The sequence below is a fragment of the Pseudophryne corroboree genome, chromosome 5 (assembly GCF_028390025.1).
Source record: "Pseudophryne corroboree isolate aPseCor3 chromosome 5, aPseCor3.hap2, whole genome shotgun sequence".
NCBI classification, from domain to species: domain Eukaryota; kingdom Metazoa; phylum Chordata; class Amphibia; order Anura; family Myobatrachidae; genus Pseudophryne; species Pseudophryne corroboree.
Window position 1 is genome coordinate 147,645,390 of NC_086448.1, and position 25,290 is coordinate 147,670,679.

Below are 25,290 nucleotides of genomic sequence, written 5' to 3' on the forward strand. Positions count from 1 at the left end.
GGACTTGGCAGAAGCGGTGGAGGGCTTCTGTTTCTGGGAATGGGCTGCCTGCTGCAGTCTTCTTCCCTTTCCTCTATCCCATGGCAGATATGACTGGCCTTTTGCCCGCTTGCCCTTATGGGGACGAAAGGACTGAGGCTGAAAAGACGTTGTCTTTTTCTCCTTTATACGGCAATACTTCCATGTGCCGTTTGGAATCTGCATCACCTGACCACTGTCGTGTCCATAAACAACTTCTGGCAGATATGGACATCGCACTTACTCTTGATGCCAGAGTGCAAATATCCCTCTGTGCATCTCGCATATATAGAAATGCATCCTTTAAATGCTCTATAGTCAATAAAATACTGTCCCTGTCAAGGGTATCAATATTTTCAGTCAGGGAATCCGACCAAGCCACCCCAGCGCTGCACATCCAGGCTGAGGCGATCGCTGGTCTCAGTATAACACCAGTATGTGTGTATATACTTTTTAGGATATTTTCCAGCCTCCTATCAGCTGGCTCCTTGAGGGCGGCCCTATCTGGAGACGGTACCGCCACTTGTTTTGATAAGCGTGTGAGCGCCTTATCCACCCTAAGGGTTGTTTCCCAACGCGCCCTAACTTCTGGCGGGAAAGGGTATACCGCCAATAATTTTCTATCGGGGGAAACCCACGCATCATCACACACTTCATTTAATTTATCTGATTCAAGAAAAACTACAGGTAGTTTTTTCACACTCCACATAATACCCTTTTTTGTGGTACTTGTAGTATCAGAAATATGTAACACCTCCTTCATTGCCCTTAACAAGTAACGTGTGGCCCTAAAGGAAAATACGTTTGTTTCTTCACCGTCGACACTGGAGTCAGTGTCCGTGTCTGTGTCGACCGACTGAGGTAAAAGGACGTTTTAACGCCCCTGACGGTGTTTGAGACGCCTGGACAGGTACTAATTGGTTTGCCGGCCGTCTCATGTCGTCAACCGACCTTGCAGCGTGTTGACATTATCACGTAATTCCTTAAATAAGCCATCCATTCCGGTGTCGACTCCCTAGAGAGTGACATCACCATTACAGGCAATTGCTCCGCCTCCTCACCAACATCGTCCTCATACATGTCGACACACACGTACCGACACACAGCACACACACAGGGAATGCTCTGATAGAGGACAGGACCCCACTAGCCCTTTGGGGAGACAGAGGGAGAGTTTGCCAGCACACACCAAAAACGCTATAATTATACAGGGACAACCTTTATATAAGTGTTTTTCCCTTATAGCATTTTAATATATATAGTCATATCGCCAAATAAGTGCCCCCCCTCTCTGTTTTAACCCTGTTTCTGTAGTGCAGTGCAGGGGAGAGCCTGGGAGCCTTCCCACCAGCATTTCTGTGAGGGAAAATGGCGCTGTGTGCTGAGGAGAATAGGCCCCGCCCCCTTTTCGGTGGGCTTCTTCTCCCGTTTTTCTGAGACCTGGCAGGGGTTAAATACATCCATATAGCCCCCAGGGGCTATATGTGATGTATTTTTAGCCAGAATAAGGTACTATCATTGCTGCCCAGGGCGCCCCCCCCAGCGCCCTGCACCCTCAGTGACCGCTGCTATGAAGTGTGACAACAATGGCGCACAGCTGCAGTGTTGTGCGCTACCTTATGAAGACTGAAAAGTCTTCTGCCGCCAGTTTCTGGACCTCTTCACTTTTCGGCATCTGCAAGGGGGTCGGCGGCGCGGCTCCGGGACGAACCCCAGGGTGAGACCTGTGTTCCGACTCCCTCTGGAGCTAATGGTGTCCAGTAGCCTAAGAAGCCAATCCATCCTGCACGCAGGTGAGTTCACTTCTCTCCCCTAAGTCCCTCGATGCAGTGAGCCTGTTGCCAGCAGGACTCACTGAAAATAAAAAACCTAACAAAACTTTTACTCTAAGCAGCTCTTTAGGAGAGCCACCTAGATTGCACCCTTCTCGGCCGGGCACAAAAATCTAACTGAGGCTTGGAGGAGGGTCATAGGGGGAGGAGCCAGTGCACACCACCTGATCCTAAAGCTTTTACTTTTGTGCCCTGTCTCCTGCGGAGCCGCTATTCCCCATGGTCCTGACGGAGTCCCCAGCATCCACTAGGACGTCAGAGAAATAAAGACTTTGGTGTTGGACGTTAACCTTGAAATGTCATTTTTGTTAGCTTCATCATACCATATCCTAGCACCCTATTTTTCTACGGATATTGGAGTGCCCATCTCCTATATAAAAATAATATATAAAAGATATATAGCTATTTATATGTTATATAAAGCTATACAGAGAACATGCTTAATTTGCGTAATGAAACAGTTTTTTCCAGTTTGGTCCCTCTGCTGTGCTGCAGCCACTTTGAGATGGTAATAGTGATAAGAGGACTGCAACACTTCTTAATTATGCTCCCCCTTATGTAGCATGGGAAATCTATTGCTGGAGGTAGCTGAAGGCCAAAGATATCCAGGAGTGCTTGTAAAATCCTGGACCCCCCCCCCCACACACACTTTTAGCAGATTTAGGGCTTAATTCAAGGTTGATTGCAAAACAACATTTCCCTCTAATGGGCAAAACCATGTGCAGTGCAGGTGTGGCGGATATAACATGTGCAGAGAGAGTTGGGTGGGGTGTGTTCAAACTGAAATCTAAATTGCAGTGTAAAAATAAAGCAGCCAGTATTTACCCTGCACAGAAACAATATAACCCACCCAAATCTAACGCTCACCTGCACTGCACATGGTTTTGCCCATTAGAGGAAATTGTTGTTTTGCAATCAACCTTCAATTAGGCCCTTAGGGCTGATCTCCCTTTAATAAATATATAGTACCTGAAAATCAAATGACATTGTATTTGCTTTATTTCCTATCCCTGCAGTATGGGACTCTGACAGTTTTCACCCTGAAGAAATGTACTGTAAAAAGTAGCTATGCTCTTTCCTTCTGCCACCAGTGCGATTTGCCCAGAGCCGCAGAACAGCCTCCTTCCCTACATATAGCAGGTTATATAACAATGATGCAGAATGGCAGATGCTTGCAGCACTGCAGAGAGTGACAGGCTCTAGCTGGGTCTCTGCCCTTGCGTTCAGCTTTGAAGGTTTGCAGGGAAACAATCCGCTCTTAAGTAAGAGGTTCTTGGCACGCCATTAAAGCGCACGGCTCTTCAATGACACATTAGTGCTCAGGTACTGAACACCTATTGGCATCTATTTCCTCATTTTACAACATGTCAGTACATTCTCATGCCAGCGAGCAGCAGAGGAAAAAGGCACATCAATCTGTTAACACATTTACAAAGGCTTAAGCAATCATATAAAAATGCAATAAATATTAAGGGCAAAGCGAAAATGGGGGTAATTTAGATCTGATCGCTGCTGTGCGTTTTCACCCAGCGGGCAATCAGATCCAAACTGCACATGCGTATGCACCGCAATGTGCAGGCGCGACGGACGGCTACAATGGGGATCGCCGGTCAGCAACAGGATGGTGCGAAGGATCTATTCGCATGGGCGTTCGCAAAGAGGACGCTTGTGGATGGCAACTGACCATTTTCAGGGAGTATCTGGAAAAACGCATGCGTGTCCAAGAGTTTGAAGGGAGGGTGTCTGACGTCAATCCCGGTCCCAAACAGCCTGATGTGATCGCAGCGGCTGAGTAAGTCCTGGGCTGCGCAGAGACTGCACAATATCAGTTTGTACAGCTCTGCTACACATGTGATCGCACACTTGCACAGCAAAAATACACTCCCCCTGTAGGTGGTGACTATCTGAACGAAGCACAGCAAAAATACACTCCCCCTGTAGGTGGTGACTATCTGAACGAAGCACAGCAAAAATACACTCCCCCTGTAGGTGGTGACTATCTGATCACAGCAGTGCAAAAAACGCTTCCTAGCGATCAGATCTGAATTACCCCCAATGTACATTGTTCTGTTTCAGGATCTGGGCAACTAGGAGAACTGAGTGGGACTAAAGTTACGTGTAAGGAATACATTGCTGGGATAGTATGGAGACTTTTCTGCGCATTTGCCAGCTGCACTCAGGCTCAGGAAAGTATGGCGGGGGTCCCCCGGGAGGGAGTGGCATGCATTGCCGTGCCCTCCCCTACATGCTCCAATGGTGCCTAGAGATGCCAGCATCCACCTCTGTCTGTAGTCTTATATCTTTATACAATCTGATTGCTGGCTTATTATTTATACAGAACAATATTAGAGAATGCAACGAACAGCTTAAACTGTAACACTAAGCATTTAGATATCTACAGACGTTCTAACTGGTGGCATAAATCCTATTTATTGTCTTAGCATTATAATGTAAGAGAAGAATAATAACTTAAACAGAGGCATGTTAACATGATGAACTAGTGGTTTACGGATATGGTCAGCAAGCGCCCTTTTATTACCCAGCAATGCGGAAGCTCCGTGTACCAGGCACATTTGTCAGACGGCACTGAGTCTATTACTGCAGAGATAGCAATAGCATAAAAACAATTAGTGACTTGGAAGTAAGTGTCTGGTATAAGTGTCACTGTACAGCAGCAGAAATGTGGAACCAAGAGCAAAGTAATGTGAAAGGAGCTCAGGGATCAACAAAGAATGAATAACAATATAGATAAATCAATAACCAAGGGCTGTAATTACCATATACTGCAGACAATGTGGTTCATCTTAATTGTATCTTTTTTCATTTATTTATTTTTTGCTAACTACTCTTTACCAACCACCCATTTCAGTTTTAAAATAATGTAGAGGATGTTGTATGGAGACACATAAACATACGGCAGTGCAACGGTTATGTTACTTATATTTTTACTGGGTTAAAGTTTAGGAAAAGTAGCAGACAGTAAACTCATTGTCCTCTCTTTCTAAAGATTCTCCATGCCTCCCAAACTCTGTATCACTGCTGACAGCACCTCTATCTCCTCTGCTACCCATGTCCACTCCAGTCAGTCAGTAACCTCCGCCTGTTTCCCCCTCTGGTTACTACCTCTCACCTGTCCCTTTAGTATGTAAACTCCTATAAGCAGAGTATGCGGTTAATATACCGACTGTCAGGAACACGGGGTTCAGGATCTCGACACCGGAATCCCTACAGGCAGCTAAATGCCGGTAGTCGGAATCCCAACCGCAGCCCCATATTCCCACTCGGGTGGTGGGTCCACGCCACGAGGGGAGTCGCTGCCGGTATGCCGGCTGCAGCAGTCGGGATACTGACAGCCGGCATCCCAACAGCCGGTATATCCACGAGCAGCGCTTTCCTCCTTCCTGTCTCATTATCTACTACTCTTGCACACCAGCTACACTCATCCACCTCCTCCTTGGATTCTCTAGCCAGCACTCCATTACATTTTTGGCCGGTATCCTATTAAAGGACATAAAACATTGCGTCATGCGGTGGATTTAGTGGAAGCAGGGGAGGATTTCTGTTCTTGGAGGGCAGATGTATTAAGCCTGGAGAAGAGATAAAGCAGTGATAAGTGCAAGGTGATAAGGCACCAGCCAATGAGCTCCAATATGTATGCGGCTTATCAGGGTCTGGTTTCAGCTTGTAATGAATAATCCCCTTGCACCATTTGCATCAGTACCTGTGTTGACATTTGCAGTGTTATTTCTAAACTGTACTGCTCACTGTATAGTATTGTGTTACCATGTGCTGTCTTGTCATTTGCTCTCTGTACGGCACTGTGTACCACGTGATGCCCTATAAATAAAGTTTATTATTAATAATAATAATAATGGTAAGCCGAGTAGTGGTACTCAGTGATTAGTAATAATATTTAGAAATATTATTAGACAGTAAGCTTAGGTGTGGCACTCAGGGGGAGATTTATGAAACCTTTTAAAGACGACATGTAGAGAAGTTGCCCATTGCAACCAATCCAAATTAATAATAGGTAGAATCTGATTGGTTGCTACTGGCAATTAGTCCTCTTGTCCTCTATATAAGGTTTGATACATCTCCCCATAAGTGACTAATAATGTAGTTATATAATAAGCTGAGTTATGACACCCAGTAAGGAAAGAATGTGAAATAATTGAGAGAGAAGACACCATGAGATTGCTTTGCGGCATATCAGAACTAATATTTCCAGAGATGTTCTAACAAAACCTCCACAGCCCTGCTACACAGCACTGTGTGAGAGAAAGGAGATAGACACTTTGCCTGGAGTAAACTAATACTTTCCCCATCAGCATAAAAAATAAGAATTTACTCACCGGTAATTCTATTTCTCGTAGTCCGTAGTGGATGCTGGGAACTCCGTAAGGACCATGGGGAATAGACGGGCTCCGCAGGAGACTGGGCACTCTAAGAAAGAATTAGGACTACTGGTGTGCACTGGCTCCTCCCTCTATGCCCCTCCTCCAGACCTCAGTTAGGGAAACTGTGCCCGGAAGAGCTGACACAACAAGGAAAGGATTTGGAATCCCGGGTAAGACTCATACCAGCCACACCAATCACACCATACAACTCGTGATACTATACCCAGTTAACAGTATGAATAATAACTGAGCCTCACGAACAGATGGCTCATAACAATAACCCTTTAGTTAGGCAATAACTATATACAAGTATTGCAGACAATCCGCACTTGGGATGGGCGCCCAGCATCCACTACGGACTACGAGAAATAGAATTACCGGTGAGTAAATTCTTATTTTCTCTGACGTCCTAGTGGATGCTGGGAACTCCGTAAGGACCATGGGGATTATACCAAAGCTCCCAAACGGGCGGGAGAGTGTGGATGACTCTGCAGCACCGAATGAGCAAACTCAAGGTCCTCCTCAGCCAGGGTATCAAACTTGTAGAACTTTGCAAACATGTTTGATCCCGACCAGGTAGCAGCTCGGCAAAGTTGTAAAGCCGAGACCCCTCGGGCAGCCGCCCAAGAAGAGCCCACCTTCCTCGTGGAATGGGCTTTGACTGATTTAGGATGCGGCAGTCCAGCTGCAGAATGTGCAAGTTGAATCGTGGAGCAGATCCAGCGAGCAATAGTCTGCTTAGAAGCAGGAGCACCCAGCTTGTTGGGTGCATGCAGGATAAACAGCGAGTCAGTTTTTCTGACTCTAGCCGTCCTGGAAACATAGATTTTCAGGGCCCGGACTACGTCCAGCAACTTGGAGGCCTCCAAGTCCCGAGTAGCCGCAGGCACCACAATAGGTTGGTTCAAATGAAACGCTGATACCACCTTAGGGAGGAATTGGGGACGCGTCCTCAATTCTGCTCTGTCCATATGGAAGATCAGATAGGGGCTTTTACAGGACAAAGCCGCCAATTCTGACACCCGCCTAGCCGAAGCCAAGGCCAAAAGCATGACCACTTTCCACGTGAGATATTTTAATTCCACGGTCTGAAGTGGCTCAAACCAATGTGATTTTAGGAAATCCAACACAACGTTGAGATCCCAAGGTGCCACTGGGGGCACAAAAGGGGGCTGAATATGCAGCACTCCCTTAACAAACGTCTGAACTTCAGGCAGTGAAGCCAGTTCTTTTTGAAAGAAAATAGACAGGGCCGAAATCTGGACTTTAATGGAACCCAATTTTAGGCCCATAGTCACTCCTGACTGTAGGAAGTGCAGAAATCGACCCAGCTGAAATTCTTCTGTGGGGGCCTTCATAGCCTCACACCAAGCAACATATTTTCGCCATATGCGGTGATAATGCTTTGCTGTCACATCTTTCCTAGCTTTTATCAGCGTAGGAATGACTTCAACCGGAATGCCCTTTTCCATCAGGATCCGGCGTTCAACCGCCATGCCGTCAAACGCAGCCGCGGTAAGTCTTGGAACAGACAGGGCCCCTGCTGTAGCAGGTCCTGTCTGAGAGGCAGAGGCCAAGGGTCCTCTGAGATCATTTCTTGCAGTTCCGGGTACCAAGTCCTTCTTGGCCAATCCGGAACGATGAGTATAGTTCTTACTCCTCTCTTTCTTATTATCCTCAGCACCTTTGGTATGAGAGGAAGAGGAGGGAACACATAAACCGACTGGTACACCCACGGTGTCACTAGAGCGTCCACAGCTATCGCCTGAGGGTCCCTTGACCTGGCGCAATATCTTTTTAGCTTTTTGTTTAGGCGGGACGCCATCATGTCCACCTGTGGCCTTTCCCAACGGTTTACAATCAGTTGGAAGACTTCTGGATGAAGTCCCCACTCTCCCGGGTGGAGGTCGTGCCTGCTGAGGAAGTCTGCTTCCCAGTTGTCCACTCCCGGAATGAACACTGCTGACAGTGCTATCACGTGATTTTCCGTCCATCGGAGAATCCTTGTGGCTTCTGCCATCTCCATCCTGCTTCTTGTGCCGCCCTGTCGGTTCACATGGGCGACCGCCGTGATGTTGTCTGACTGAATCAGCATCGGCTGGTTTTGAAGCAGGGGTCTTGCCTGACTTAGGGCATTGTAAATGGCCCTTAGTTCCACAATATTTATGTGTAGGGAAGCCTCCTGACTCGACCATTGTCCTTGGAAGTTTCTTCCCTGAGTGACTGCCCCCCCAACCTCGGAGGCTTGCATCCGTGGTCACCAGGACCCAGTCCTGTATGCCGAATCTGCGGCCCTCTAGAAGATGAGCACTCTGCAGCCACCACAGCAGAGACACCCTGGCCCTCGGGGACAGGGTGATCAGCCGATGCATCTGAAGATGCGATCCGGACCACTTGTCTAACAGATCCCACTGAAAGATCCTTGCATGGAACCTGCCGAATGGAATTGCCTCGTAAGAAGCTACCATCTTTCCCAGGACTCGCGTGCAGTGATGCACCGACACCTGTTTTGGTTTCAGGAGGTCTCTGACCAGAGATGACAACTCCTTGGCCTTCTCCTCCGGGAGAAACACCTTCTTCTGTTCTGTGTCCAGAATCATACCCAGGAACAGCAGACGCGTCGTAGGAACCAGCTGCGACTTTGGAATATTCTGAATCCAGCCGTGCTGTTGAAGCACTTCCTGAGATAGTGCTACTCCGACCAACAACTGTTCCCTGGACCTCGCCTTTATAAGGAGATCTTCCAAGTACGGGATAATTATAACTCCCTTCTTTCGAAGGAGTATCATCATTTCGGCCATTACCTTGGTAAATACCCTCGGTGCCGTGGACAGACCAAACGGCAACGTGTGGAATTGGTAATGGCAGTCTTGTACCACAAAACGGAGGTACACCTGGTGAGGTGGGTAAATGGGGACATGCAGGTACGCATCCTTGATGTCCAGTGATACCATGTAATCCCCTTCTTCCAGGCTTGCAATAACCGCCCTGAGCGATTCCATTTTGAACTTAAACCTTCTTATATAAGTGTTCAAGGATTTTAAATTTAGAATGGGTCTCACCGAACCGTCTGGTTTCGGTATCACAAACATTGTGGAATAGTAACCCCGTCCCTGTTGAAGGAGGGGAACTTTTATTATCACCTGCTGGAGGAACAGCTTGTGAATTGCCGCCAGCACTACCTCCCTGTCTGGGGGAGTAGCTGGCAAGGCTGATTTGAGGTAACGGCGAGGGGGAGACGTCTCGAATTCCAGCTTGTATCCCTGAGATACCACTTGTAGAACCCAGGGATCCACTTGTGAGCGAACCCACCGGTCGCTGAAGTTCCGGAGACGGGCCTCCACCGCACCTGGCTCCACCAGTGGAGCCCCAGCGTCATGCGGTGGATTTAGTGGAAGCAGGGGAGGATTTCTGTTCTTGGGAACTGGCTGTATGGTGCAGCTTTTTCCCTCTACCCCTGCCTCTGGGCAGAAAGGACGCGCTTTTAACCCGCTTGCCTTTCTGGGGCCGAAAGGACTGTACCTGATAATACGGTGCTTTCTTTGGCTGTGAGGGAACCTGGGGTAAAAATGTCGACTTCCCAGCTGTCGCTGTGGAAACGAGGTCCGAGAGACCATCCCCAAACAATTCCTCACCCTTGTAAGGCAAAACCTCCATGTGCCTTTTAGAATCCGCATCACCTGTCCACTGCCGAGTCCATAATACTCTCCTGGCTGAAATGGACATTGCATTTATTCTAGATGCCAGCCGGCAAATATCCCTCTGTGCATCTCTCATGTATAAGACTACGTCTTTAATATGCTCTATGGTTAGCAATATAGTGTCCCTGTCAAGGGAATCAATATTATCAGACAGGGAATCAGACCACGCTGCTGCAGCACTGCACATCCATGCTGAAGCAATAGCAGGTCTCAGTTTCGTACCTGAGTGTGTATATACAGACTTCAGGATAGCCTCCTGCTTTCTATCCGCAGGCTCCTTTAAGGCGGCCGTATCCTGAGACGGTAGTGCCACCTTTTTTGACAAGCGTGTGAGCGCTTTATCCACCCTCGGGGATGTCTCCCAACGTACCCTGTCCTCTGGCGGGAAAGGGTACGCCATTAGTAACTTTTAAGAAATCACTAGTTTTTTATCAGGGGATGCCCACGCTTCTTCACACACTTCATTTAACTCATCTGAAGGGGGAAAAACCACTGGTTGCTTTTTCTCCCCAAACATAATACCCTTTTTTGTGGTACCTGGGTTAATGTCAGAAATGTGCAACACATTTTTCATTGCCGTAATCATGCAACGGATAGCCCTAGTGGAATGTACATTAGTCTCGTCGTCGTCGACACTGGAGTAAGACTCCGTGTCGACATCTGTGTCTGCCATCTGAGGTAGCGGGCGTTTTTGAGCCCCTGATGGCCTTTGAGACGCCTGGGCAGGCACTGGCTGAGAAGCCGGCTGTCCCACAGCTGTTATGTCATCGTACCTTTTATGTAAGGAGTTGACACTGTCGGTTAATACCTTCCACATATCCATCCACTCTGGTGTCGACCCCGCAGGGGGTGACATCACATTTATCGGCACCTGCTCCGTCTCCACATAAGCCTCCTCATCAAACATGTCGACACAGACGTACCGACACACCGCACACACACTGGGAATGCTCTGACTGAGGACAGGACCCCACAAAGTCCTTTGGGGAGACATAGAGAGAGTATGCCAGCACACACCACAGCGCTATATAAACAGGGATTTACACTACACAAAGCGATTTTCCCTATAGCAGCTATAATACACAGTATTGCGCCTAAATTTAGTGCCCCCCCTCTCTTTTTTACCCTATTGAGCCTGGAAACTGCAGGGGAGAGCCTGGGGAGCGTCCTTCCAGCGGAGCTGTGAAGAGGAAATGGCGCCAGTGTGCTGAGGGAGATAGCCCCGCCCCTTTTTCGGCGGGCTTCTCCCGCTCTTTTTATTAATATTATGGCAGGGGATTTTTACACATATATAGTTTATTAGACTATATTATGTGTTTTTTGCCATTTTTAAGGTAATCTAATTGCAGCCCAGGGCGCCCCCCCCCAGCACCCTGCACCCATCAGTGACCGGAGTATGTGGTGTGCATGGGGAGCAATGGCGCACAGCTGCAGTGCTGTGCGCTACCTTAATGAAGACCAGAGTCTTCAGCCGCCGATTTTCTCCTCGGAATCTTCCGTCTTCTGGCTCTGCAAGGGGGACGGCGGCGCGGCTCCGGACGACCGAGGCTGGCCCTGTGTTCGATCCCTCTGGAGCTAATGGTGTCCAGTAGCTTAGAAGCCCAAGCTAGCTGCAAGCAGGTAGGTTCGTTTCTCTCCCCTAAGTCCCTCATAGCAGTGAGTCTGTTGCCAGCAGATCTCACTGAAAATAAAAAACCTAATAAATACTTTCTTTACTAAGAGCTCAGGAGAGCCCCTAGTGTGCAACCAGCTCGAGCCGGGCACAGATTCTAACTGAGGTCTGGAGGAGGGGCATAGAGGGAGGAGCCAGTGCACACCAGTAGTCCTAATTCTTTCTTAGAGTGCCCAGTCTCCTGCGGAGCCCGTCTATTACCCATGGTCCTTACGGAGTTCCCAGCATCCACTAGGACGTCAGAGAAAGGGGACTTTCACAGGATAATACAGTGTCTGCAATAGCTCACTCACTACCGCCTGTGTCCTCTCACATTGGAACCCTTTTCCAATCAATGGTCTTTGAAATATCCTTCCATTTTCTACCTCTGTAGTAACGGTAACTTTTCCAATTCTCCACTATTGCCACATTCTGCAGTCTCCCTGAACGTAATGATCTGCTTCTACAGCCAGTATTCTCTCCTCTCAGCTATTTTCATTTGATCGTATCTCAGTGCAAATCACTGAACATCTTCTATACTACAAAGTAAAGGTGCATTCACACTGGGCGCTTTTCCCCACTGACCAGCGATGTCAGCAGGGGTGAGTGGCTTTCCATAGCAGGACGCTATGGAAAGCCGTTCACCCCGCCGTTCATCTACTGGTAATACCAGTAGATGAACGGCGGCAGCCGGCGATGAAGCGGGAGCGCGCATCAGCGCTCTTCGCCGGGGCATACACACTGGGCTTTCAGCTCAAAATCGCCCAGTGTGTATGGGCCTTAATGTTCTTCTGAACATCTTCCAAACTTTCTTCTATCCTCCCCACGGCACACAGGCAATACTTGAAAAAGTTGCTGACAACCTTATTACTATAGAGTTCAAGAGGCAAGTGGTGTTTCCCCTTAATCCTTCTCCTACAGATGTGTCCTCTTACATCTTTGCTCCGCACAAGTACCATGTGACTCGGTAGCACTGAGCGTCTTTTATTGCATTTTGTCCGAAAAAATGCGTCTTAGACGCAAAGTAATGTAATAGTTAAAATGATATGCGGCATGCCTATATTATGTGTGTGACTGCGACTGAATTTGCATACAAAATGCTTTTCCTGGAAAACACTAACGTGGCATTTCGGATGCAGATAGAGTCGCAATTACACACAGAATATAGGCATGCTGCATATAATTTTAATCAGCAGAAGCTGGTTACGCATCCTATTACATTAATTTGCATCTAAGATGCATTTTTGCGGACAAAAATGAAAAAAAAAATGGCACTCACGCTTTATGTGTAAATGCGACTTGCAGTGCATGGAGCAAAGATGTAAAAGGACACATCTGCCTATATTTTCTTTTTCTGTAAGGACGGTCAGCAACGACCTCCTGTTACAAATCCTTTATTCTTTTCTCTTGAGTCGCATCATTTCACCTTGGTAATTCAGTAACTGCCCCGCTCCTTTCTGTTGCCCACATCTAGACACATCCACACCATATGTCTTTCTATAGGGATGCGGTCAGGATGTCGGCAGTCGGAATCCCAACATGCGGCCATAATGCCGATGCCGGAACTCTGACACCAAAATCCCAACCACTGGCATCCTGATTGTATGTATGTGGGGACTGCCAGTGTTAGCTCACGTGGGGCTGGGGTGAAGGTTAGGTGTAGGCACAACGAGGAGGGTTAGGCTGCGGGAGAGGTTGTTAGGGTTAGGCACCCCCGGGGAGGTAGGGGGGTATAGGGTTAGGCACCACTGGGGAGGGTTAAGGGGGTATTGGGGGAGGATAAATTTACTTACCTAGCCCCTGTCGGGATTCTCTTCATCGGGATGCCGTGGTCTTCAGACCACTGGCATCCCAAATGCCAGAATATCATATCACACCCCTTTCTATATTAGTATCTATTTTTGGTCAATCCCATCATAATGAAATCCACAGTTTCTTAATGAGCTGATTTAGAAAAAAACAAAACAACAACACAACTGTGAATGACAAATCTGAAAACCCCCCGTTTGCTATACTCACTATGTTGCACCATCAGACTCCTCTTCCGCAGTCCATACACTTCTTACCCTAAAACAGTGGTTCCTAAACTTTCTTGAGTCACGTGCCTTAAGTATCCGCATTTTCACAGCACCCCTAGGCCAAGCGTTTCCTACTGAGAAACTCCACAAAGAGTATAAGTAAATTGTGCTGATCTGTCATACAGTTCTGTTGTGGTGGACGGGGTAACAATACTGTTTGTCCACATATTTTATGAAAGGCAAAACCAGTGCTGGTGGCTGACAATAACATTAACCAGAAATGATTTGGTCATGGACTGCTAACCCGTGGCACCTATGCAAGTGACCGTGACACCCAGCTTGGGAACCACGTCCCTAACACATAGCAGGACCTGATCTGCAAATAATCTCTCAGTCCATCTGACAGTTATACAGGGCTAGAGAATATGTCTGATTTTATAAATAAATGACAATGATAATAATCATCGCCTATGTGGTACGGCAACCCTAGGGTGCACACCTGGAATTACAGTTGTGATGACACAGATAAGTGCGCTCACTACATATTTACTGCAGAAAAAGAAAAGCATGCAGCTGGAGCCATCTGAGTAAGCAGCCAAAAATATAGATTGCCCAACTGTCATCCACTTGAAAGAGCCAACTTCTTATCCCGTATCACTGCTTCAGGCTATTAAGTTGCACAAATCAGAGTAAACAAATCAAGTTTGTACAAGGGTAAATAAATGTTATGATCTGAGTGTCAGCAAATGACTTCTCCGTGTTTGTATCGCTGGTGATGCCGGACAGCTGTGTACTATAGTGGTGATTCAGAGTTACATTCAAGTTGGCCGCATTGTGCGCCCACAAATAAATGCAGGTCTTCTCCTGTATTTGGCCTCAGCGCCCCTATCCACCCACTTGACAGAGCAGCTGCTATCCGTATCAGTGCGCAATTGCACCAGACCTAGCCTTGGTGCAAGAGATCCATCTGAAAAATCAGACGGATCTCTGTGTTTTCTCACGCCTGAATGGCCTCCAATTCCATCTACATGCCCTTGAGATGCTACAGCTACTTGTGAAATGCCCAGCTGTCGCCCACTTACACACAAACGCAGCTTCGTTTGACAATGCATTTTGCTTTTGCGCACGCGCAACATTAAAACAACCGCAAGATACATCTGCAAAACAGACTTGTGTGAAACTCTGAATCAATCAACCCCTGTGTGTGCAAATGTGAAGATACAGTATGAAGTGTTTGGGAATGTGTTCGACATCCAGGCTGTCGGGATGCCAGCGGTCACGTGACAGATGCTGAAATCCCAGCACCACTCAGGAGACCGGCATTGGCTCACCGGCAGAAGGGATACCAAAGGTGAGTATCGGGGTTCATTCAGATTTATCCCCCATGTGTTTTCGTGCGATCGTGGGTCCAATTTCAGATGATCAAAACGGCCTCTAATTGGATACCGCGATAATGACCATCGGTCATTAATCGCGATATTCGTTCATTTGAAATCGCATCGGGGCTAATAGTATACCGACCCTACAATCCTGTACAGAATTTATACTTATTTGAGGTAGTGGTATACTCTGCGAATATTGCTTATACCCCTTTCACACAGAGCCGAGGACCCGGGCAACTGCCGAGGCAAGCCGGCGCGACCCAGGTCTAGGCTCGGTGTGAAAGGCTCAACATGGGTCGTGCCCAGGGTTATTCCCAGGTCCGACCCAGGTTGGCTGCATTGTGAAAGGCAAAGATGCTGGAGAAATCCTTAAAGAATACCAGATATACAGGAAGTAAACAGCCAATATACATCCAGCTGTATGGATAGCCATAGATCAGTTCTGTAACCATGGTAAAGAACAAATAAGGAGGTATGCAATTTGCTCCAGTAATTTCGGAGTCATTGAATTCCCTGCCTATTCAATTACATCCTGTTTTCGCCTGTTTTTAATGCATTCGCCAAATGCTTTTTCCCTTTTTTTTTTTTTTGTGAAAAGGCTTCAAAATCAGTGAAAACGGCCCGTGTTTGCACCGGCGCAGGTGAGAAAACATGTGGATTGCTGCCGATCCACATGTTTTTCACTCCTGAATTGGTCACCTATGCGAAAAAACAGCCCTGCAATTGAATAAGGTGAATCCTTATTCGCCCTAAAACTAGCGAAAAGTCAAGTTTTTTCGCCTATGCGAATAAAATGGACCTAATTGCTTACCCCCATAGGCTGAACCAAAATCAGTTTAGGAGAGAAATTGAATAAAAATCTTAAATTAATGATGGTGTTCTGCAAAGTTATATGCTCTGAAAGGCCATAAAGTTTGTGTTCCGTAAATGACTTTTACTATTTCACTTCCCATTTCCTGACCTTCATTCTTCAGGCTATGGTCACGCTATTGCACTTGAAAAGTATCATAAGTGCACATGCCATAAACTAATTTTCATACCAGTATTATACACTCCATTATACCGTGTAAGCGCGTTCTGCAGTCTTCTGCATTGGGATCCAGAATGCAATGGTGTGTACTGCCCCCTGATAATAACTTGTTCCATTCTTAATGCCTATTTTTACGTGATAAATAATGCATGGAAACGTAATTTCACAAGAGAGATGTGAATAAACCCTATATTATGTCACCGCAATGCTCAGAGCTCACATAGAGCTGCAAATAAAAATCCTAATGATCCTTTTGTCATTGATTCTGCCTCTTTCGCTACACTACAGTACTGCTGAAACAAGCTGTAGCGGCTGGCTAGCATCTGTGTACAGTGAGGTCTGGTGACCCTCAGACACTCTTCTATTAATACATTCTCATCTACCTGAGATTATATTTTGTTTCTGATTCTGTAGAACACACAGCGAGTTCAAATACCAACTGATTTGACAAAACAGAATAGTTTCTTTTAGTCATGAACGAGACGGCGAGACAGTTACCATTCACCCAATTCAAATCGTAACCAGGCCCAATTAATCTGATCAGGAACATTTCCAATATACTGAAAGCTATACTGTATATACAGAATGTACGGATGTGCAGTGTTGGACTATATAGCTCTAAGGATAAATATGCATTGACAAAGAGCTTTTCAGGGCATCTTGGCTCTTTCAAATTACCCTAGTTATTTTACTGTATGAGGAGATTCCGAGTACTGGCAGTGATGAGTGTGTACAGGCTGAGGCATACTGGCAGATGGCACAGAGCTATAATATACCACAGAGATTAGAAAGCCCTATAGCAACTTTATGCTTACTAGGGGCCAGTGTATCAACTGTAGTAATCCGAGGATTTCTGCATTAGTTAAGTTTCCCCTGAATGTTTGGAGAGGGTACCCTAGCAGATCACTCCGACATGTCTTCATTCAGTTGAGCAGCCCCCATAGATATCTATGGGGACTGCGACATGAACAAATGTAGCAAGATCTTTTTATGGCGTTAGCCATTGTAGCCTATTAACTACAATATTGCAAAATGCTTTGATAATGGCCATGCAGATGCATTACTTTTGACGGGTCTGAACTCCAGTAGTATGAGTTACCTGTCCCTTTCAACTTCATATTTCAGCTTTCTTGGATCGAATTACGGTGAGTTTATGATCAGTGCAACAGATGGCAATATTTTTGCAATCAATGATACATCTCCCTCTTATTATATACTGATGCTGCCCCTTTTGACAGAACCATTGTTAGTGGAATGCAACTCCTTTACACTACATATTATTAAGACTGCAAATAAGTGCAAAGTGCACTCTGTTCAATTAGTGTGAACCTACTAAAGAATAGAATACATTTGATACAAGGCTTGATGCAGAGTTCTAGCACCCAAGGTGCAGTCAACCAAGGTGCAGTCAACTCTGTAGTGTTCATTCTAGCACCCTGCGCTTGTCACAACCTGTGCAGTTCCACGTTCCTGCCTGGGGTGTCTCTCTCTGATCTGGTGCTTCTAGCACACTCTGGTCTGTATCTGAGATACAGATTAGAGTGTGCTAGAAGCACCAGAGCAGAGAGCGTCACCCCAGGCAAGAAAGAGGAACTGCACGGGTTGTGACAGGTGCAGGGTGCTATAATGAACACCACAGAATTGACTGCACCTTGGTCACATATGCTCCTGCTCATCCAGGTGAATGTGTATATTTGTATATTCACCTGTATGCAGATTTGCACACATTTCTGTGACTGGACCACCCCCAATCCATACGCTGCATTTTATAGCCATCATCATCAAGAGATGTGCCTGGAAACATGAATTTGTTTATATGCTCCCGCCTAACCCAGCACACCCCACAGCTGTATCACCAGGCCCCCACTGAGCACTGCCTATATGAGAGAGCCCTGTTCCAGCCCAGTTACGCATCCTTTCATTATGTCCTGCGCGTGACCCTGCATGGCCCCGCAGCTGCCTGCGCTTGTCTCCATTGCATGGGCAGTGTGATAAAACCAAGATACGCTCCACAAACAGACAAACATCCAAATAAGCTTCAGCAGGCTCTGAACTCTATAGTATAAAAGTAATTATATATGATGTTCCACCAATGATGATTTCTGCTACATTAATTGCTAAAAACTTTCCAGCACACACAGAGAGAGCAGTAATTCTCAGTATTGCCTACAGGAACATTTTCACTGCACTTGCTACTTCTGAATAATGCTCTTCGCCAAGCTTATACTAGTTATCTACCAGAATATGCTGAGAGGAATATTGTAGATTATGTTATATAGAATTCCCAAGTGTTTATATATATTAATTCATTAATTTATTTATTTACATCTAACTCTTATTAGTCTGCTTCCCAAGAATACTTACTAATTACAGGCTGTGACAGTGTTAGGAAGATTTAGGATGAGCGATCGCCGGTAAGATTGAAGGGTTGCTGGAAGGCTTGAGGTGGTAATTTAGTAGAGTAATTCAATTTGAATATTCACAGCTACTCAATCTGAATCAGGCATGCAGATAGATGGATGCTTCCTGCACTGATGTGACCTATTATTTCCCATGGGTAGGCGAGGACAGACTGTCCCCGCATATCAGCAGATGGACCATGCTTCCTTGCCTGAACCTACAGAAGGAATAGTTCCTCCAAAAAAAAAAGAAAAAAAGAAGAGTTCTAGAGAAAAAACATTCATGGAACTCATTAACATCCTAAATGAGGAACAGTCAAAAGGAAAGTTATAAGCTAGCACGTGATTGGCGTTTCTTGGATAGCAAAGAAAAAAAAGGTCTGTATTAGATTTATATAGTGATTATAAGCCTGTTTTTTATACAGTGGTCATAGGAAATGGAGACGTGAACATTGATGTCTGTTTGATAGTGGGTGTTGCAGGGACACTTATTCACTTTGCTGTTTTGTGAGGTAGAGAACAGAAAATGACACATCAGATTTTATAGCCACTCAACGCAGAGCAGAACAACGCGCAGCAGATTTGAGGATGGTTTCTCCAGAGATGGCCTGAGCCAAACAATAGGCCATAAAGAATAATGCAGATCATTTGGAGGCGAGGGTTCCCTGCCCGCTCTCTCGTGCTGCCAACTCTCGCTTCCCAAAATAAATTCTGTTTATCAACAATTATTATGCAATAAAAGACACAGCACGTCACCTTCAGTAATCTGGAAATATATGCACAGAAGTAATTACTGGTGATTTTCCTCGCACTGAATGTGACATTAATGAAGATCAAAAGCATCGCATACAGGGATTTCTCTACAAATAGATGCCATTTAATGACTAATCACCTTTAGCTTTTGTTTTAATTCTTACTGCTTCTAAGCAGTCATAAGAGGGCTGACAAATAGGGAATTTATATCAGTGGAGGTAGCATGGTTGCAGGGAATGATTCCTTTTAGTCAACTCATATGAACAGTATAAATTTCTTCTGAAACTTGCCAGGATCCTTTCTAAAATGAAAGAACCCGCTGCTCCGTTTAAGATTAGGATAATCTCACAAATGCATCGCTGTAACCGCAGGAATAGTGAGCTTCACACAAGTTCACAAGTCCATTTTCATGCATGAGAGCTGACGATCAATCCACATATGTCCTGTGCCAGTTAATGAAATGACAGAAAACATGTGACTATCCACTGTCTCAGCCCACGCCACAGAAAGTAGAAAACTGTTCTTGCTACTGGCTAAATAAAACTGCTGAGCATCGCAGATGATAGCAGCAATGTATGACCGAACAGGAGCAGAGACCCCGCGATAAGCAGCTTCATTCGGGCCACATGTGAATGTAGTGTAAACATGGCGAAGCTGAGGGATGGCCAGGGGTTAATTATCGCATTATACAAAAACAGCACTGAAATACTCAGAACTCTACATGGCCGAGGATTAATAGAGAACCAATTACTGCTGTATACAGAACTTCTTGTGCATCACAGGTTTGGAAGTCTATAAGCAAAACAATGGCTGCTCAAGAGGTTCTGCAGCAGCTGATTGCTTTCCTGCCCTGACCTTAGAATATGAAAAAAAAAAAAGAGTTTGTGGTGGCCCACATCCTAAAATAATTCTGGGTTTTCCAAAGTCTGCCCATTCATTACAGCATAATGTTATGTTATGTTGACATCTAAAGTTTCTTTTTATATAATGTGGTTTGTGATAATGACTGCACAGTTCTTTTGTGTGACATAATAAGGTAATGATTTGCCCTCTGTGACCACAATATAGCGTGCAAAGCTTTGGAGTAGTTGGCATCTGTACAGGACAAGGCACTCACAGATGTTTATTACGTACCTGTCTCTTTGTCTTGTACCTCGTCCAGGTGTAAGTCATTCAGGAGGTGCTCCAAAATCTTTTCAGGGGTTCCAGACACCACCATGTACCTGTCAGAAAGCAGAGAGTCCACAGAGTCATCCTCGGTGGAGGACTGAGAGCGGCTGCTCCATTCATCCTCCTCATCTTCCTCATCAATGTATTTAAAATAAGGCACATCAAATGTGGGCAAGGGAAGCTCTCGGACAGTAAAAGCTGCCAGTAGCTTATCGTCCATGTGGGCATTCGAGACCTTCAGCTTCGAACTTCCCATTGTAGTTTTTGAATGACAAAGGGCATCCCCTATAATGTGCAATGTGTTCCGAAACCAGCTCTATCTTTGCTAGCTAAATCCATCTGGCAGCTGAGAGCTCTGCAGTCAGCCTGTGCTAGTCTGTCTGTGTGTGTCTGTATGCCTAGAGGAAAAACTCTTACCTCCAATCATTCTCGCCACTCCCTGCTGTGGAGGCTGGCCTTTCTGACGACACTTTCTTAAGCACCAGAACATCTCGGTCGTGTTCTCTCACTTGAACGGTAGCCGCTTCTTCATCCTGTTTTAATGCATGGAAAAGAAGGGTTATTTTTTTTTTACAAAAATGTAAATGTCTCATGAGAGTACAGCGACAGCTTATTATAACTGAGCCTTGTTCCCTGTGCAGCTGCTGTCCACAAATCCCAGTGATTTATACTGCAAATATGCATCACATAAGACCAAAGGGCCTGATCTCTGCCCGCAATGCTCTTTCTATAATTATGCATTTTAATGTCCATCTCCCAAGCCACGCTCTGTGTAACTGCTACATTATTATGGGACTTTCCTGGTCTGTACTGTCTCCTGCTAGCCCTAGTCTAAAAATAATGGACATTGACATATTACATATACTGTGTATGTATATATATATATATATATAATAAGATTTTACTTACCGATAAATCTATTTCTCGTAGTCCGTAGTGGATGCTGGGGACTCCGTCAGGACCATGGGGATTAGCGGCCCCGCAGGAGACAGGGCACAAAAATAAAGCTTTAGGATCAGGTGGTGTGCACTGGCTCCTCCCCCTATGACCCTCCTCCAAGCCTCAGTTAGGATACTGTGCCCGGACGAGCGTACACAATAAGGAAGGATTTTGAATCCCGGGTAAGACTCATACCAGCCACACCAATCACACCGTACAACTTGTGATCTGAACCCAGTTAACAGTATGACAAACGTAGGAGCCTCTGAACAGACGGCTCACAACAATAACAACCCGATTTTTTTGTAACAATAACTATGTACAAGTATTGCAGACAATCCGCACTTGGGATGGGCGCCCAGCATCCACTACGGACTACGAGAAATAGATTTATCGGTAAGTAAAATCTTATTTTCTCTGACGTCCTAGTGGATGCTGGGGACTCCGTCAGGACCATGGGGATTATACCAAAGCTCCCAAACGGGCGGGAGAGTGCGGATGACTCTGCAGCACCGAATGAGAGAACTCCAGGTCCTCTTTAGCCAGGGTATCAAATTTGTAGAATTTTACAAACGTGTTCTCCCCCGACCACGTAGCTGCTCGGCAGAGTTGTAATGCCGAGACCCCTCGGGCAGCCGCCCAGGATGAGCCCACCTTCCTTGTGGAATGGGCCTTGACAGATTTAGGCTGTGGCAGGCCTGCCACAGAATGTGCAAGTTGAATTGTGCTACAAATCCAACGAGCAATCGTCTGCTTAGAAGCAGGAGCACCCAGCTTGTTGGGTGCATACAGTATAAACAGCGAGTCAGATTTTCTGACTCCAGCCGTCCTTGAAATATATATTTTCAATGCCCTGACAACGTCCAGCAACTTGGAATCCTCCAAATCGCTAGTAGCCGCAGGCACCACAATAGGCTGGTTCAGGTGAAACGCTGACACCACCTTAGGCAGAAACTGAGGACGCTTCCGCAGTTCTGCCCTGTCCGAATGGAAAATCAGATATGGGCTTTTATACGATAAAGCCGCCAATTCTGATACTCTCCTGGCTGAAGCCAGGGCCAGTAGCATGGTTACTTTCCATGTAAGATATTTCAAATCCACCGATTTGAGTGGCTCAAACCAATGGGATTTGAGAAAATCCAAAACTACATTAAGGTCCCACGGAGCCACTGGGGGCACAACCGGGGCTGTATATGTAGTACTCCTTTTACAAAAGTCTGGACTTCAGGAACTGAAGCCAATTCTTTCTGGAAGAAAATCGACAGGGCCGAAATTTGAACCTTAATGGACCCCAATTTGAGGCCCATAGACAATCCTGTTTTCAGGAAATGTAGGAATCGACCCAATTGAAATTCCTCCGTGGGGGCCTTCCTGGCCTCACACCACGCAACATATTTTCTCCAAATGCGGTGATAATGTTGTGCAGTCACCTCCTTCCTGGCTTTTACCAGTGTAGGAATGACCTCTTCCGGAATGCCTTTTTCCCTTAGAATTCGGCGTTCAACCGCCATGCCGTCAAACGCAGCCGCGGTAAGTCTTGGAATAGACACGGTCCCTGCTGAAGCAGGTCCCGTCTTAGAGGTAGAGGCCACGGATCTTCCGTGAGCATCTCCTGAAGTTCCGGGTACCAAGTTCTTCTTGGCCAATCCGGAGCCACGAGTATCGTTCTTACTCCCCTTTGCCGTATAATTCTCAGTACTTTTGGTATGAGAGGCAGAGGAGGAAACACATACACTGACTGGAACACCCACGGAGTTACCAGAGCGTCCACAGCTATTGCCTGAGGGTCTCTTGACCTGGCGCAATACCTGTCCAGTTTTTTGTTGAGGCGAGACGCCATCATATCCACCTTTGGTTTTTCCCAACGGTTCACAATCATGTGGAAGACTTCTGGATGAAGTCCCCACTCTCCCGGGTGTAGATCGTGTCTGCTGAGGAAGTCTGCTTCCCAGTTGTCCACTCCCGGAATGAACACTGCTGACAGTGCTATCACATGATCTTCCGCCCAGCGAAGAATCCTTGCAGCTTCTGCCATTGCTCTCCTGCTTCTTGTGCCGCCCTGTCTGTTTACGTGGGCGACTGCCGTGATGTTGTCCGACTGGATCAACACCGGCTGACCCTGAAGCAGGGGTTTTGCCAGGCTTAGAGCATTGTAAATCGCTCTTAGCTCCAGTATATTTATGTGAAGAGACATCTCCAGGCTTGACCATACTCCCTGGAAGTTTCTTCCCTGTGTGACCGCTCCCCAGCCTCTCAGACTGGCATCCGTGGTCACCAGGACCCAGTCCTGTATGCCGAATCTGCGGCCCTCTAACAGATGAGCACTCTGCAACCACCACAGAAGAGACACCCTTGTCCGTGGCGATAAGGTTATCCGCTGATGCATCTGCAGATGCGATCCGGACCATTTGTCCAGCAGATCCCACTGAAAAGTTCTTGCGTGAAATCTGCCAAATGGAATCGCTTCGTAAGAAGCCACCATTTTTCCCAGGACCCTTGTGCAATGATGCACTGACACTTTTCCTGGTTTTAGGAGGTTCCTGACTAGCTCGGATAACTCCCTGGCTTTCTTCTCCGGGAGAAACACCTTTTTCTGGACTGTGTCCAGAATCATCCCTAGGAACAGCAGACGTGTCGTCGGAAACAGCTGCGGTTTTGGAATATTTAGAATCCACCCGTGCTGTCGTAGAACTACTTGAGATAGTGCTACTCCGACCTCCAACTGTTCTCTGGACCTTGCCCCTATCAGGAGATCGTCCATTTTCTTTGAAGAAGAATCATCATTTCGGCCATTACCTTGGTAAGGACCCGGGGTGCCGTGGACAATCCAACCGGCAGCGTCTGAAACTGATAGTGACAGTTCTGTACCACGAACCTGAGGTACCCTTGGTGAGAAGGGCAAATTGGGACATGGAGGTAAGCATCTGTCCCGGGACACCATATAGTCCCCTTTTTCCTGGTTCGCTATCACTGCTCTGAGTGACTCCATCTTGATTTGAACCTTTTTATGTAAGTGTTCAAATATTTCAGATTTAGAATAGGTCTCACCGAGCCGTCTGGCTTCAGTACAACAATATAGTGTGGAATAATACCCCTTTCCTTGTTGTAGGAGGGGTACTTTGATTATCACCTGCTGGGAATACAGCTTGTGAATTGTTTCCACTACTGCCTCCCTGTCGGAGGGAGACGTTGGTAAAGCAGACTTCAGGAACCTGCGAGGGGGAGACGTCTCGAACTTCCAATCTGTACCCCTGGGATACTACTTGTAGGATCCAGGGGTCCACTTGCGAGTGAGCCCACTGCGTGCTGAAACTCTTGAGACGACCCCCCACCGCACCTGAGTCCGCTTGTACGGCCCCAGCGTCATGCTGAGGACTTGGCAGAAGCGGTGGAGGGCTTCTGTTCCTGGGAATGGGCTGCCTGCTGCAGTCTTCTTCCCTTTCCTCTATCCCATGGCAGATATGACTGGCCTTTTGACCGCTTGCCCTTATGGGGACGAAAGGACTGAGGCTGAAAAGACGTTGTCTTTTTCTCCTTTATACGGCAATACTTCCATGTGCCGTTTGGAATCTGCATCACCTGACCACTGTCGTGTCCATAAACAACTTCTGGCAGATATGGACATCGCACTTACTCTTGATGCCAGAGTGCAAATATCCCTCTGTGCATCTCGCATATATAGAAATGCATCCTTTAAATGCTCTATAGTCAGTAAAATACTGTCCCTGTCAAGGGTATCAATATTTTCAGTCAGGGAATCCGACCAAGCCACCCCAGCGCTGCACATCCAGGCTGAGGCGATCGCTGGTCGCAGTATAACACCAGTATGTGTGTATATACTTTTTAGGATATTTTCCAGCCTCCTATCAGCTGGCTCCTTGAGGGCGGCCCTATCTGGAGACGGTACCGCCACTTGTTTTGATAAGCGTGCGAGCGCCTTATCCACCCTAAGGGGTGTTTCCCAACGCGCCCTAACTTCTGGCGGGAAAGGGTATACCGC

The 25,290-nt window shown here is 46.6% G+C and overlaps 1 protein-coding gene across 1 annotated transcript in view; it reads right to left on the bottom strand.

Annotated features, from left to right (window-relative positions):
* Positions 1-25,290, bottom strand: part of RAPGEF5 (Rap guanine nucleotide exchange factor 5) — a 499,799-nt gene that overhangs the window by 65,553 nt on the left and 408,956 nt on the right. The window contains exons 10-11 of the mRNA XM_063921784.1: positions 20,769-20,884; positions 20,316-20,404 (exon numbers count right to left, since the gene is read on the bottom strand). Of these exons, the coding sequence (XP_063777854.1) occupies positions 20,316-20,404; positions 20,769-20,884 (205 nt within the window). The remainder of the gene's footprint in view (positions 1-20,315; positions 20,405-20,768; positions 20,885-25,290) is intronic.